A 14,210-nucleotide genomic window follows, 5' to 3' on the forward strand; every position below is an offset into this window, starting at 1 on the left:
TCCCGGAACAGGGCAGCCTCATTCTACAGTCCAGTAACCAACCCAAACCGACTTCTATGCATACCAGCACATGTGAGCAGCATCACTGGTGCTTTCGACTGAACACAAAATCTTCATGTAGTCCATACGTAACAACCGAGGCCACGAGAAATATACCAGTTGGTGCCACAATACGCCTGGACTCTCAATGAGCTAAGGTCTTCGCCATGAGACACCAGGAAGCCAGAGCAAGAGGCGAACGTAGAACAGCAGAAGAGCAGCGCGACGTCTGGGGGCCCCTATCTTAGGAAACCTGGAGCTCGCCAAGACTTAGGCCCTTGAGAATGGAGTGAACAGAGGATGATAGCAAACGACAGCCCAGACGACACCGCATTAGCGACAAGAGTCCGACAGGCTTACAAGCTCACGCACAGGGGAGCACTTCTCATGACAGCCCATAGGCAATAGGCCCCCACGCAAATATCGCACCAGCTCAGTTCGACTACTGTACAGGCTCGCTCTAGTTGATGTGTAAATCTCGTCATCCCATGAGTCGACCTAATTCATATCTAAATAGTCCACACTCTTACAACAATCAGGCGACGCATCAACAGCAGTAACGTCGGACCGTCGTCAGTTGGTTGGTTAAAAAAAAAAAAAAATTTTTTTTTTTTTTTTTATCTTGAAGTACCATCCCGGAGCAGCTTGAGCCTATCATTGAAGGTGTCGTGGGCGCCAAGCCGTAGTAGATACTTGCTCCATTCGGCCAATAGGCAAAACTTTCGTGCTAGGAATTGAATGTACTCGGAGAAGGACTGGGTTGTCGTTGCAGTTTTTGTTATCGTGTACGAAAAGTAGCCCTTTTCGTGTCTTTCGCCCTCAAAAATAAGAGTGGAGAGTCAATCCTGTCGTCCTGCGACTTTTGATACCACTGTAATACGTGGCGACTCTCACTACTTCCAATTTCTTGCACAGTCCTACTTTTGCGCTGTAAGCTTCTCGGCTGAAGAGGAATCCTCAGGAATGGATACTCCCCCAAAGCCTTTCCCACTCCCATTTAGCTTCCCCGGCGACCCTAACCGTAAGTCTTCCACCCGCAGGCATCTATATCCATGTCGTCAGCTCACGTGGTCAAAGCTACTTTAACAGCAGTAGTAGACGTCCTGAGCTCGACCGTGGAATCTTATCGAGCGGCTTTCGAAGCCTGCGCCGAAGTCAACTCTCTCTGCATCCATGCAGAAGGACGGGAAGACCCTCACCCGGGGATTGCAAAGTTTCAGCGCATGTTCTTTGCGATGCCGCCAGAGCCACATGAGACTAGGATCAATGCATCGCTGTTCATACTTAAATCTCTCGACGATGACGACGAGTACGGGATACGCCAATGGAAGGAAGAGATTGATCCGGAAATTGAGAGACTGAAGACGGCGACGGAGCAGATGCAGGATATTTTGGAGGAGAGGGACGTCAGAGAGTTTTCAGCAATGGAGAGAAAAGTGGTGGCTATAGAGACAGAGATGGAGGCTATGGGGAGAGAGAAGGTGTCTGCAGAGCTCGTTGATGTGGAGGAAGTGAGAAAAGACCCTTAGGGCCGCGGGACTGACTGATAGGTCTTGGAGAACGGTACGGGTGTGTCTCGATGCTCAAGACCCTCTTAGTTGACTAACAAACTAAATAAATATCTCATCTGGCTTCTCGCGACGTACTATAATATCAGGGGGCGATTCCTTTTTTTCTTTTTTATCCCACAAGTAAAGACCCTATTAAATTAAATTTATAAGAGTTAAAATTTTCTATAGTTAAATCAAATTTTTATCTTTATTTTTATTTTATTTAAAACTTATAACTTTTAATAAATTTTTTTATATTTTTTTTTTTATTAAAAAATTAAAAAAAAAAAAAAAAATAAAAAAAAATAAAAAAAAATTTTATTTTTTAAAAAAAATATAAAATAAATATTATAATAAAAAATAAAAAAAAAAAATATTTTTTTATAATAAAAAAATTTTTTTTTTATTAAAATTAAAAAAATTAAATTTTTAATATATTTAATTTAATTAAATAAAAAAATAATATTAATAATAAAATTTAAAAAAAAAAAATTTTTATATTTTTTTAAAAAAAAATAAAAAAAAAAAAAAAAATATTTTTTAAAAAAATATTTTAAAGAAAAAAAAATTTTTATTATAACTTTTATATTTAAATAAAATACGCTTTTTTTTTTTTTAAAATTTTTTTTTTTTTTTTTTTAAAAAATTTAAATTAGGGGTTTTTAAGGCCCCTTATTTCGCGAGATTTAATCTTATAGTTATTTTTTAAATAAATATTAAAGTCTTTAATTTAAAGTCGTTTTATAATTATATTATAATTTTATTTTTTTAACGAATAATTAATATAATTTAAAAATTAAAAAAAATAGTATTACTTAATTAATATTATATATAAAAATTAAAATTTTATAAATAGCTCTAGAATTTAATTTATTTAGAATTAAGATATTTTAAATAAAATTAGATATTTAATTAATTTTTTTTTTTTTTAAAAAAAAAATTTAAAAAAAAAAAAAAAAAAAAAAAAAAAATTAAAATTTAAAAAAAAATTTTTTTTAAAAAAATTAATAAATTTACTTCTATATTCGTTATTTAAAATAATAAATTTTTATATACGTATCGATTACTTTTCGCGCTAAGAGAAATTCTTTATTTAGAAATTTATTTCGTTTTATATATAAAATATATTTAAGAAATTTAAAAATAATAATAGTTATAATTAGTTAGTAATTTTTAATAAAATTTAAATTTTAAAAATCGCGTAATTTTAAAGTTATAATCTATTAAAATAATATTTATTATCTTATATTAAAGAAATTATTAATATATTAAATAATTTATTTTCTTTATATAATAAAATAGATAAAATTATTTTATTCTTTATTTATAATATAGTTATCTTAAGTTATAGTAATATTATAAATAAGAATTTTTTTTTAATTTTTAAATAAATAAGATCGAGAGTTCGAGTTATATCGTCGCCACTTTCTTAAATTCTTAAAATATCTTTTTTTTATTATATCGCTAAAATCTATAAAAAAAACGATTAATAATAATATTTAAATTTATATTTTTATTATTAATATTTAAAAAGTTATAGATAATATAAAAAATAAGCGAGTATTTTAATATCTCTATTTAAAATCTTAACGTTAATAACGAATTTATAATAAATAAAAATATTTAAATAAGATAATTTATAGTTTTAATTAAGAGCTATTTAACGATATTAAAATAAAAAGATAATTATTATTAAATATTTAATTATTTAATAAAATCGTATATTAGCGTCTAATTATTCTCGAATTATCTTTTAAAATAATTTAAATAACTTTAAAATTTTAACGCGTATTTTTTAAATAGATTTACTTCTATATTCGTTATTTAAAATAATAAATTTCTATATATATATCGATTACTTTTCGCGTTAAGAGAAATTCTTAACTTAGAAATTTATTTTATTCTATATATAAAATATATTTAAAAAATTTAAATTATATAATAGTTATACTTAGTTAGTAATTTTTAATAAAATTTAAATTTTAAAAATCGCGTAATATTAGTATTATAATCTATTAAAATAATACTTATTATCTCGTTTTTAAGAAATTATTAATATATATAAGAGCGTAGTTTACTAGCGATTAGCTAGTAAATATAAACTATAAAAGACGTAGAATCGTTATGAGATTTAATAGTATATTTGATAGTAGAATTAATCTCTAAAAATACTAAAACTTCGAGATATATAAAGTAGATCTATATTCGCTAAGTCTCTAAGTATATAAAATATATTATTAAAATTAAACTCTAAAAGAAACTCTAATATAAAATATATAATATTAACGTCTTAGTGTAAGTAGCGTTAAGACTTATAACGTATTAAGTCTAATAATTATCTTCTCTTCTAGACTTTAATCTCTAAACGCCTAAGTAAAAATAGAACGCTTATTAAAAAACCTTTAAATTCTAATAGAGAAATAAGAGAAAAGAGTCGATTTATTAAGGTTACGATATCGTTTCGATAACGCGATAAAATTAACTCTTATACGTTATAGACGTATAACTAATATATTATATAATAATATTAATACTATCTTTAAAAATAATATTATTTTTATAATATTAGTTAATAGTAATCTATAGTAAGTTAATACGCTTAATATTAGCGTTTTTATAGCGCTAGTTAATAGCCTCTATAGCGAATAATATTAGATTTAAGAACTTATAATAAAATCTTAAAAGACTAATAGATAAAAGAAGAAAGAAGAGTTTTTCTATAGATAACGTTATTTCTATAGCGTATTACGTTTATAGCGAAGCAATATAATAATAATCTTTATTATAGAAATTCGAAGAAAATAATTAATAAAGCGACGCGTCTATAATAATACTCTTAATTATTAATTAATAATAATAATAGAAATAATAATAATAGCTAGACGACGCGACTCTATAGATAATAGCGAAATATTATTATATCGCTATTATCTATATTATTAAGTACTACTCGCTAGTAATAGCGCTATAATAAAAGATATAAAAATTTCTTTTAAATTATTTATTTTTATTCTTCGTAACTTCTAACGTTTCTCTTATAAGTACTTACTCTAGCGTTATAATATTAATATTAATACTAATATAAGTATAATATATCTTATTATATTAATAGTCTACTTCTCTTTATTATAAGTATCTTATTATTATTAATCGCGTTAATACGTAAATTAATAATTTTATAATATTCTTTTTTAATAATAATAATAACTTTAATAATAAGTATATAGTCGCTCTATAGGCGCGACTACTAACTCTTAATTATTTCTATTATTATTACTCTATATATATAACTACTAATAAATTCTAATATCTAATTTATTATATAAAACTTACTTTTACTAAGATAACGATTTATATATTTAAAATAAGTTTTCTCTTTACGATAACTATAAAGTTAAAAGATACGATATTAGTTACTATATTAAAATTCCTCTATATCTTTAAATATAGATAAGAAAATTAATATAACGCTATCGTCGCGTTAGATAATCTTAGAAGTTATCTTATTAATAAATTAAGTTTAATAAGAAGATTATTTAATAGCGTAAATTATAGAGATATATAATAGCGATAACTTTAATCGCTTTTATTATAATTATAAATCTTTAAGACTAGCTCGTAACGATATATAAGTATATAGAGAAATTAGAGAAAATAAATAAGTTACTAAAGAAGAAGCTTAAGAGCCTTCGTTGATATATAATAAATATCGATAAGTATTAACTTAAAGACTATACTTTAATTATCTTTTTATTAAAAAAACTAAGTTAATAGACTTAACTCGAGATTTAATATTAAAATAGCGAAGAATATTTAAATAATAACCTTTTTTTAGTAATAGCGCTAACGTGAAATCCCTAGATAGTTCTTTAATAACTACTCTAGATAAAAATATATTTATATTAATAGTATATACTCTAATATAATAAACTCTCTTTATAGTAGAGCTTAGTAGATATTTAAATAATATAATTATTTTATTAATCTATATCTTAATAATAGTAAGTATAGAGGAGTACGCGTATAATATAAGTATTATCTAGAAATATATCTAATCTAGTCGATAATTATATCTTATTTTATTATCTTTACTTACTCGTTATTAATTTATATAATTAATTAAGCTCTTTAATAATAAGAGACTTATTATTTATTACTTTATACTTTCGCTTACTATTTATCTACTTATAGACTTAAATTAACTCGCTAGTATTAATAAGTTTATTATCTAATAGTTATTAATTATACTTTTCATCTTAATTAATTTATTTAACTTTATATTAGACGTCTTTCTTATACTTAATCTTATTAATAATTTTTCTCTAATTATTATTAATAAAAAAAATTTTTTAAAAATTTATAAAAAAAAAAAAAAAAAAAAAAAAAAAAAAAAAAAAAAAAAAAAAAAAAAAAAAAAAAAAAAAAAAAAAATTTAAAAAATTTTAAAAAATAATTAGTAACTTAGTTAAAAAAGCTTAATTTTAAAAGTATCTACGCTTAATAGTTAGATATTCTTTCTATTTAAATCTAAATATTCTACTTATAGAGTCCTATATTATACTCTATTAGCTTTTATAGAACTATTTCTAATAATATCTCTCTCCTCTAGAGAGCTTATTCTCGAGCTTCGAAGATAGATAATATAAAAATCGCAATATTTCGAGAACTCTTTTCTCGAAAGATCTACGATTTTTAAGAATAATATACCCTATACTTCGAGGTTTACTCTCTCAAAGACTTCTAAATATCTCGCTTATTTATACGAGACTTAAAATTTATCTCTAAGATTTTTTATCTACGAGACTATTAAGTAAAAGATCTTTAACTTCATCTTTGTATCGTATATAATATAGAAATAAGAGCTATATTTCGAGTCTATAAGCCTTGTCTTAGCGTATATAAATTAATTAGGTCTATTTTAGTTAGCCTCGAGATTTCTTTCTCGAGCGTCTACTTAAGACTTTTTACCCTAGAGCGTTCTATTCGAAATATTCTTAATAAAATAAAACTATTCTATTAAAATGCCTTATTGAAATAGAGCTATTCTATTCGAAAATCTCATTTATATAAAGCGTTCTATTCGAAAGTATTTAAGCTTCGAAGCCCGCTCTTCGACGTAACTATTACTCGAGCGACTCTCTAAAAAAATTAAATTTCTAATTATTTTTTTAATAGAGAATTTAAGTGTTCTCGAATCTCTCGACTCTTAATTTTTAATAATTAAGCGTTATTATTCTCGATTATAACTAGTATCGCTTCGAGATAATTAGTTAAATTCTTTAGACTATAATCGACTCGAAAAATAAAGCGTAGATATTATTATTAGTAACTTAGTTAAAAAAGCTTAATTTTAAAGAAATATCTACGCTTAATAGTTAGATATCTCTATTTAAATCTAAATATTTCTAGATATTTTACTTATTATTAGTAAATACGTATAAAAAAAATTTTTTAAAAAATTTTAAAAAAAATTAATTAACTAAATTTTTAAAAAAAAAAAAAAACTTAAATATTATTTAATTTTAAAATAAAAGTAAATAGCGAATTAGAAGCTATTAATAAATATAGAGTCTCTATTACTAATAATATTATTTAGTATATTATAGTAATACAAGTAAAGGCCCATGAATTAAATTCATGGAGTTGGATTTTTCTAAGTCAAATCGAACTCTGATCGCTTGCTGTGCGTTTTTGACCTATATACAGACATATATGTACGGAGAGAGGCGCGCTAAGGCCTAATTAGGAAGGTGTATCGAGTGTAGAGGATTAATCCGTAATAATTGCCTACAAAAAACAGAGAAAGGCCATATCCTTATGGCAAGAAGTATCGAAATACCGGAAAGAAATGGAGACAACATGCCAATTAGTGGTGTGAATCCCACATTATCTCCTGCCGTAGTGAAATCTTTCGAATAATGAAATAGCTGTCAGAGCAAGACATCGGACGGTTTCAATTCGTCCAAATATGTATCGTCCGATATTCCTCCTGCAGAGGCCTAATTGGCTGTGATCGTCGCAGTAGATCCTCCTCTTGTGACGTCATTGCAGTGATATACCATATTAATGTAGTGGGGATGACAGGCCAAGTTGTAATGGTGTTCTCCGCTTGCTGAGTGATGATTTGATATGGAACCGTGGAGAGCATATGACGTGGGATCTTGGAGAGCTGAGCCGTGTTCTTGGTGCTGGGGGCCTTGTTGCCGCTTGGTTTCTCCGCAGTGTTCTCCATAGTGTTCTCCGCAGTGTTCTCCGCATTTGCCTGTTGTAGTTCCTCCTTTTACTCCTTAATGTAGTGGGGATGATAGGCTAAGTTGCAGTGGTGTTCTCCGCTTGCTGAGTGATGATTTGATGTGGAACCGTGGAGAGTATATGATGTGGGATCTTGGAGAGCTGAGCCGTGTTCTTGGTGCTGGGGGCCTTGTTGCCGCTTGGTTTCTCCGCAGTGTTCTCCATAGTGTTCTCCGCAGTGTTCTCCGCATTTGCCTGTTGTAGTTCCTCCTCTTACTCCTTAATGCAGTGGGGATGACAGGCTAAATTGCAGTGGTTTTCTCCGCTTGCTGAGTGATGATTTGATGTGGAACCGTGGAGAGCATATGATGTGGGATCTTGGAGAGCTGAGCCGTGTTCTTGGTGCTGGGGGCCTTGTTGCCGCTTGGTTTCTCCGCAGTGTTCTCCGCATTTGCCTGTTGTAGTTCCTCCTCTTACTCCTCCTCTTGTAGAGTATCAGACTGAGTGGCTAGCTGAGTGGCTGACTAAGTGAATAACTAATATGACGTGGGATCTTGGAGAGCTGAGCCGTGTTCTTGGTGCCGAGGGCCTTATTGCCGCTTGGTTTCTCCGCAGTGTTCTCCATAGTGTTCTCCGCAGTGTTCTCCGCATTTGCCTGTTGTAGTTCCTCCTCTTGCTCCTCAATGTAGTGGGGATGACAGGCCAAGTTGCAGTGGTGTTCTCCGCTTGCTGAGTGATGATTTGATGTGGAACCGTGGAGAGTATATGACGTGGGATCTTGGAGAGCTGAGCCGTGTTCTTGACGATGGTGGCCTTGTTGCCGCTTGGTTTCTTCGCAGTGTTCTCCGCATTTGCCTGTTGTAGTTCCTCCTCTTACTCCTTAATGTAGTGGGGATGACAGGCCAAGTTACAGTGGTGTTCTCCGCTTGCTGAGTGATGATTTGATGTGGAATCGTGGAGAGCATATGACGTGGGATCTTGGAGAGCTGAGCCTGTTCTTGGTGCTGGGGGCCTTGTTGTCGCTTAGTTTCTCCGCAGTGTTCTCCGTATTCGCCTGCTGTAGTGACTTCTCTTGCACTGGCTGAGTGGATTGATGTAAGACCGTGGAGAGTAGGCCTGTTGTGTCACTGCTGCTGATGACTGTCTCCGCAATGTTCTCCGCAGTGTTCTCCGCATTCGCCTGTTATAGATCCTCCTCTTATTCAACTGAGTGCGAGGGTACCGAGGGTAAATGTGTTCATATTGGTGGAATTGGTAGAATGATGGAAGAAGAATGGTTACACAAATAGGTGAAAGGATTATTATCCGATCCCGGACGCGTTTGGTGTGACTACAATATTTGAATATTAGTTTAACCCACCTATCGCTGGCTTGAGAGGAGTATATAGGGGGAGGATGTATCCGTTCGGGCTCTTTTTGAGGGTTTTTCAACGCGTTTATGAGCAGTAGTAGATAGCTGTTGGGCTCGCTTACGGCCTCGATTGCCAGTAGTAGCGGATTCGCCGAGGGATAACCTAGGGGCGTCAGTAAGGGGCTCTAATTGGGCGAGTGGTACCGAAGACGATTATATTCATATTGATGGAATTGATAGAATTGGTAGAATTGGTAGAATGGTGGAAGAATAACAAACAGGTGAAAGGATTATTATTCGATCTCGGACGCGTCTGGGATAACTACCATAACTATCATATTTGAATATTCATTTAATTCACTAATAGTAGGCCAAACTTCATTATTTTTTACAGCGTTAGAAAGCGCACACTAAGCTCTATTATAACTTTTATATTTAAATGAAATACGCTTTTTTTTCTAATAGAATTTCTTTATTTTTTTAGATTCGAATAGCTCTAAGCTAGGGCTATATAGCGCCCCCTATACCGCGAGATTTAATCTTATAGTTATTTTTTAAAAAAATATTAAAGTCTATATATAAAGTCGTTTCCCCGACTCGTCGACGCTAAGAGAACTTTATATTATAATTTTATTTCCCGTAACGAATAATTAATATAATTTAAAAATTAAAAAAAATAATAGTACTACTTAATTAATATTATATATAAAAATTAAAATTCTATAAATAGCTCTAGAATTAATTTATTTAGAATTAAGATATTTTAAATAAAATTAAATATTTAATTAATTTTTTTTATTATTTAAAATAAAAAATTTGAAAAAAAATATATAAAAAAACTTAAGAATCTTAGAATTTTAACGCATATTTTTTAAATAGATTTACTTCTATATTCGTTATTTAAAATAATAAATTTCTATATATGTATCGATTACTTTTCGCGCGAAGAGAAACCCTTTACTTAGAAATTTATTTCGCCCTATATATAAAATATATTTAAGAAACTTAAAAAAAATTGAGTTATACTTAATTAGTAATTTTTAATAAAATTTAAAATTTAATAATCGCGTAATTTTAGAGTTATAATCTATTAAAATAATACTTATTATCTTATATTAAAGAAATTATTAATATATTAAATAATTTATTTTCTTTATATAATAAAATAGATGAAATTATTTTATTCTTTTACGTTACGATATAGCTATCTTAACCCGTAATAGTATCGTAATTAAGAAATTTTTTTTTATTTTTAGATAAATAAGATCGAGAGTTCGAGTCACATCGTCGCCACTTTTTTAAATTCTTAAAATATCTTTTTTTTATTATATCGCTAAACTCTATGAAAAAAATAATTAATAATAATATTTAAGTTTATATTTTTACTATTAATATTTGAAAAGTTATAGGTAATATAAAAAATAAGCGAGTATCTTAATATCTCTATCTAAAATCTTAACGCCAATAACGAATTTATAATAAATAAAAATATTTAAATAAGATAATTTATAGCTCTAATTAAGGGCTATTTAACGATATTAAAACGAAAAGATAATTATTATCGAGTATTTAATTATTTAATAAAATCGTATATTAGCGTCTATTTATTCTCGAATTATTTTTTAAAAAAATTTAAAAAAATAAAATTTTAAATTTTTTAAATAAATTTACTTATATTATTCGTTATTTAAAATAATAAATTTCTATATATATATCGATTATTTTCGCGTTAAGAGAAACCCTTAGCTTAGAAATTTACTTCGCCCTATATATAAAATATATTTAAGAAACTTAAAAATAATAATAGTTATACTTAGTTAGTAATTTTTAATAAAATTTAAAATTTAATAATCGCGTAATTTTAGAGTTATAATCTATTAAAGTAATACTTATTACTTATATTAAAGAAATTATTAATATATTAAATAAATTATTTTCTTTATATAATAAAATAGATGAAATTATTTTATTTCTTACTTATAATATAATTATCTAACCCGTAATCGTATCGTAAGTAAGAAATTTTTTTTTATTTTTAGATGAATAAGGTCGGGAGTTCGAGTCCCACCGTCGCCACTTTTTTAAATTCTTAAAATATCTTTTTTTTATTACATCGCTGAACTCTATGAAAAAAATAATTAATAATAATATTTAAGTTTATATTTTTACTATTAATATTTGAAAAGTTATAGGCAATATAAAAAATAAGCGAGTATTTTAATATCTCTATCTAAAATCTTAACGCCAATAGCGAATTTATAATAAATAAAAATATTTAAATAAGGTGATTTATAGCCCTAATTAAGGGCTATTCAACGATATTAAAACGAAAAGATAATTATTATCGAGTATTTAATTCTTTAATAAAATCGTATATTAGCGTCTAATTATCCTCGAATTATCTTTTAAAATAATTTAAGATTAATATATAATTTCATATAATAATATTTATAAAAATAAAAATAGATTATTTAACGATATAATCTTAACGAAAAAGTAATTATAAATTATTATATTATTAAATAAAAATGTCGATTTAATATAGAATTACTATATAAAGAAATCTCGATAAGCTAGTATTTATTATTATTATTTAAAACTTATAATTTTAAATACGTATAGTAATAGAGGATTTTAAGAGCTATTTAGTAATATAAAAATATTAAAAATATTATTTAGAGTTTTTTAGATAAAAATTATTATATATAATTATTAATAAACTAAGAACTTTCTTCGTTATAATATTATTATTCTTTATATTTTCTTTAAAAATTTTTATTCTATAAAATTTCAAAAAAAATCAAGTAATTTAAAGTTATAAAAAGTATATAATTTAAGAATTTTCAAATTTGCTACTAAATTGATTTTTTTAATATTAAGAAGAGATTTAGCGCGGAGATTTACTTCGTATAAATATACCCGCCATTATAAATCTAAATTTTTATTTCTTATTCCTCGACCTATTATTCTAGATATTATTAAATAAAAAATATATAAATATATAAACTCTATTTAGATCTATTTGAATATATAAAAATATTCTTAATTTTTTTTAAAATAAGATTAAAATAAATATTTAAATTAAATACGTTAAAAATCTTATTTTAATTTATTTAGAGTTAGAATTTAGATATTCTAATAAATATTAAAACTATTATATTATATTTCGATTATTCTATAAAAATATTTTTAATAACTATTAAATTATATAAAGAAATAATTAAGTTATTAATATATTAACTTTTAATCTATATATTTAAATCTTATTTAAATTCTATTAAAAACTCTATATTTATTTTAATATTCGATCTAAAATCTAAATTATAAATATTAAAATATTATTACTTAGACTTCGCTTAAGCGTTAACGTCTATATATAAAGTCGTTTTCTTAATTTATCGACGCTAAGAGAACTTTATATAACTATTTTATTCCTTATAGTTAATATATAATTTTATTTTATTTTATAAAAAAATAATATATTTACTTAATTAGTACTATTTATAAATTTAAAAATTTCGAAAATCTAACTAAAACTAATCTATTTATTATTAATATTTCTAAGATAAAATTAAATATTTAATTACTTAATTCTTTTATAAAAAAAAAAAATATTAAAAAAATATTAAAAAAAAACTATATAATTTTAGGAATTTTAACGAATGTTTTTTGAAAAGATTTACTTATAGAGTTATTATTTAGAATATAAAACCTTTTTATACGTACTTCGAGTTAAAGAACGCTAAGAGAACTCTTAGCTTATCGATTTATCTAGCAATAAATATATAATATATTTAAAAATTTTAAAAAAATACTAGTAGTACTTAGTTAGCATTATATATAGAAATTAAAGTTTTAAGATTTATTTAATATTTAAACTATAATTTATTAAGATAATAGTTATTATCTTACTTCGAGTTAGCGTTTATATTAAATATTTTTATTTCATTATATACTTTAATAGCGGATATTAAGAATTCTCTATCTTTATATAGTCTTTAACTAAGGTTTATATCTTAATTAAAGACTATATTAAGATAGAGAATATTTTTTTTTTTTTCTTACTAAAAGATTCGAAGTTCGAGTTATTCTAAGGGCATTTTTTTAATATTTTAAAATTTTTTTTTTTTATTCTTTTATTAAATTCTACGTTAAAAATGATTAATAATAATATATAAGTTTATATTTTTACTATTAATATTTAAGAAGTTATAAGTAATATAAAAATTAAGCGAGATATTTTTATTAATATTAAATTATTAACGTCTCTTAAAAATAAAAAAAAATAATGAAATTACTTAGTTAATATTCTATATAAAAATTAAAATTTCGAAAATTAGATTAAAATTCACTTACTTAGTATTATATAATAGATTAAAATTTTATAATTTAATCGAACTCTAAAATATTAAGTCGCGTTTATTTATATTTTTATTACTTTTATAGTCTATAATATAATAAAAATTTAGACGAATTTAATAATATTTAAATTTTTAGAATATTATATATAATTATTTTATTATTAAAATAAAGATATTAATTACTCGATATTAGACGTTAAATATTCTTATTTAATAAAAAATAATATTTAAAATCTAAAAATATAATAATAATTTAACTTTTATAGATTATAAAGAATTTTAAAATTTTAAATTCTATTAGAATTAAATTATTTAATATTAAGAATATTAACTCTAAATTTAAATATTTATTAAAGTATTAATTCTATTTAGAATAAAAAAAAAATATATATTATAAAAACTTCTAGAAATTAACGATCTTAATATATATCTTTTAAAATTATTTACTATTATAGTTATCTTTTAAAATATTATATTTTTTTAAATATATTTTAAATAGAAAGGCGTTAAGAGATATTCTTAGCTTATTAATTTATTTAATAACGATTATATAGTAAATTTAAAAAACTCTAAAAAACTATATATTTTAATTAGTTAGAACTATATATAGAATCTAAAATTTCGAAAATTATATTTTATTTCGCTTTTTATTTATTAAAGAAAGATTTAGTTACTCTC

The 14,210-nt window shown here is 25.5% G+C and overlaps 1 protein-coding gene across 1 annotated transcript; it reads left to right on the forward strand.

The window, feature by feature from the left end:
• Positions 1-1,002: 1,002 nt before the first annotated feature.
• Positions 1,003-1,568, forward strand: HO173_009299 (uncharacterized protein; the record flags this gene model as incomplete). The annotated part of the gene is made up of 2 exons (XM_037311190.1): positions 1,003-1,060; positions 1,117-1,568. The coding sequence occupies 2 exons, from the start codon at positions 1,003-1,005 to the stop codon at positions 1,566-1,568; spliced, it is 510 nt and encodes a 169-aa protein (XP_037162057.1).
• Positions 1,569-14,210: the final 12,642 nt, after the last annotated feature.

This window comes from Letharia columbiana, assembly GCF_014066305.1.
Source record: "Letharia columbiana isolate WasteWater2 chromosome Unknown Sc0000038_s0, whole genome shotgun sequence".
In the NCBI taxonomy this organism is placed as follows: domain Eukaryota; kingdom Fungi; phylum Ascomycota; class Lecanoromycetes; order Lecanorales; family Parmeliaceae; genus Letharia; species Letharia columbiana.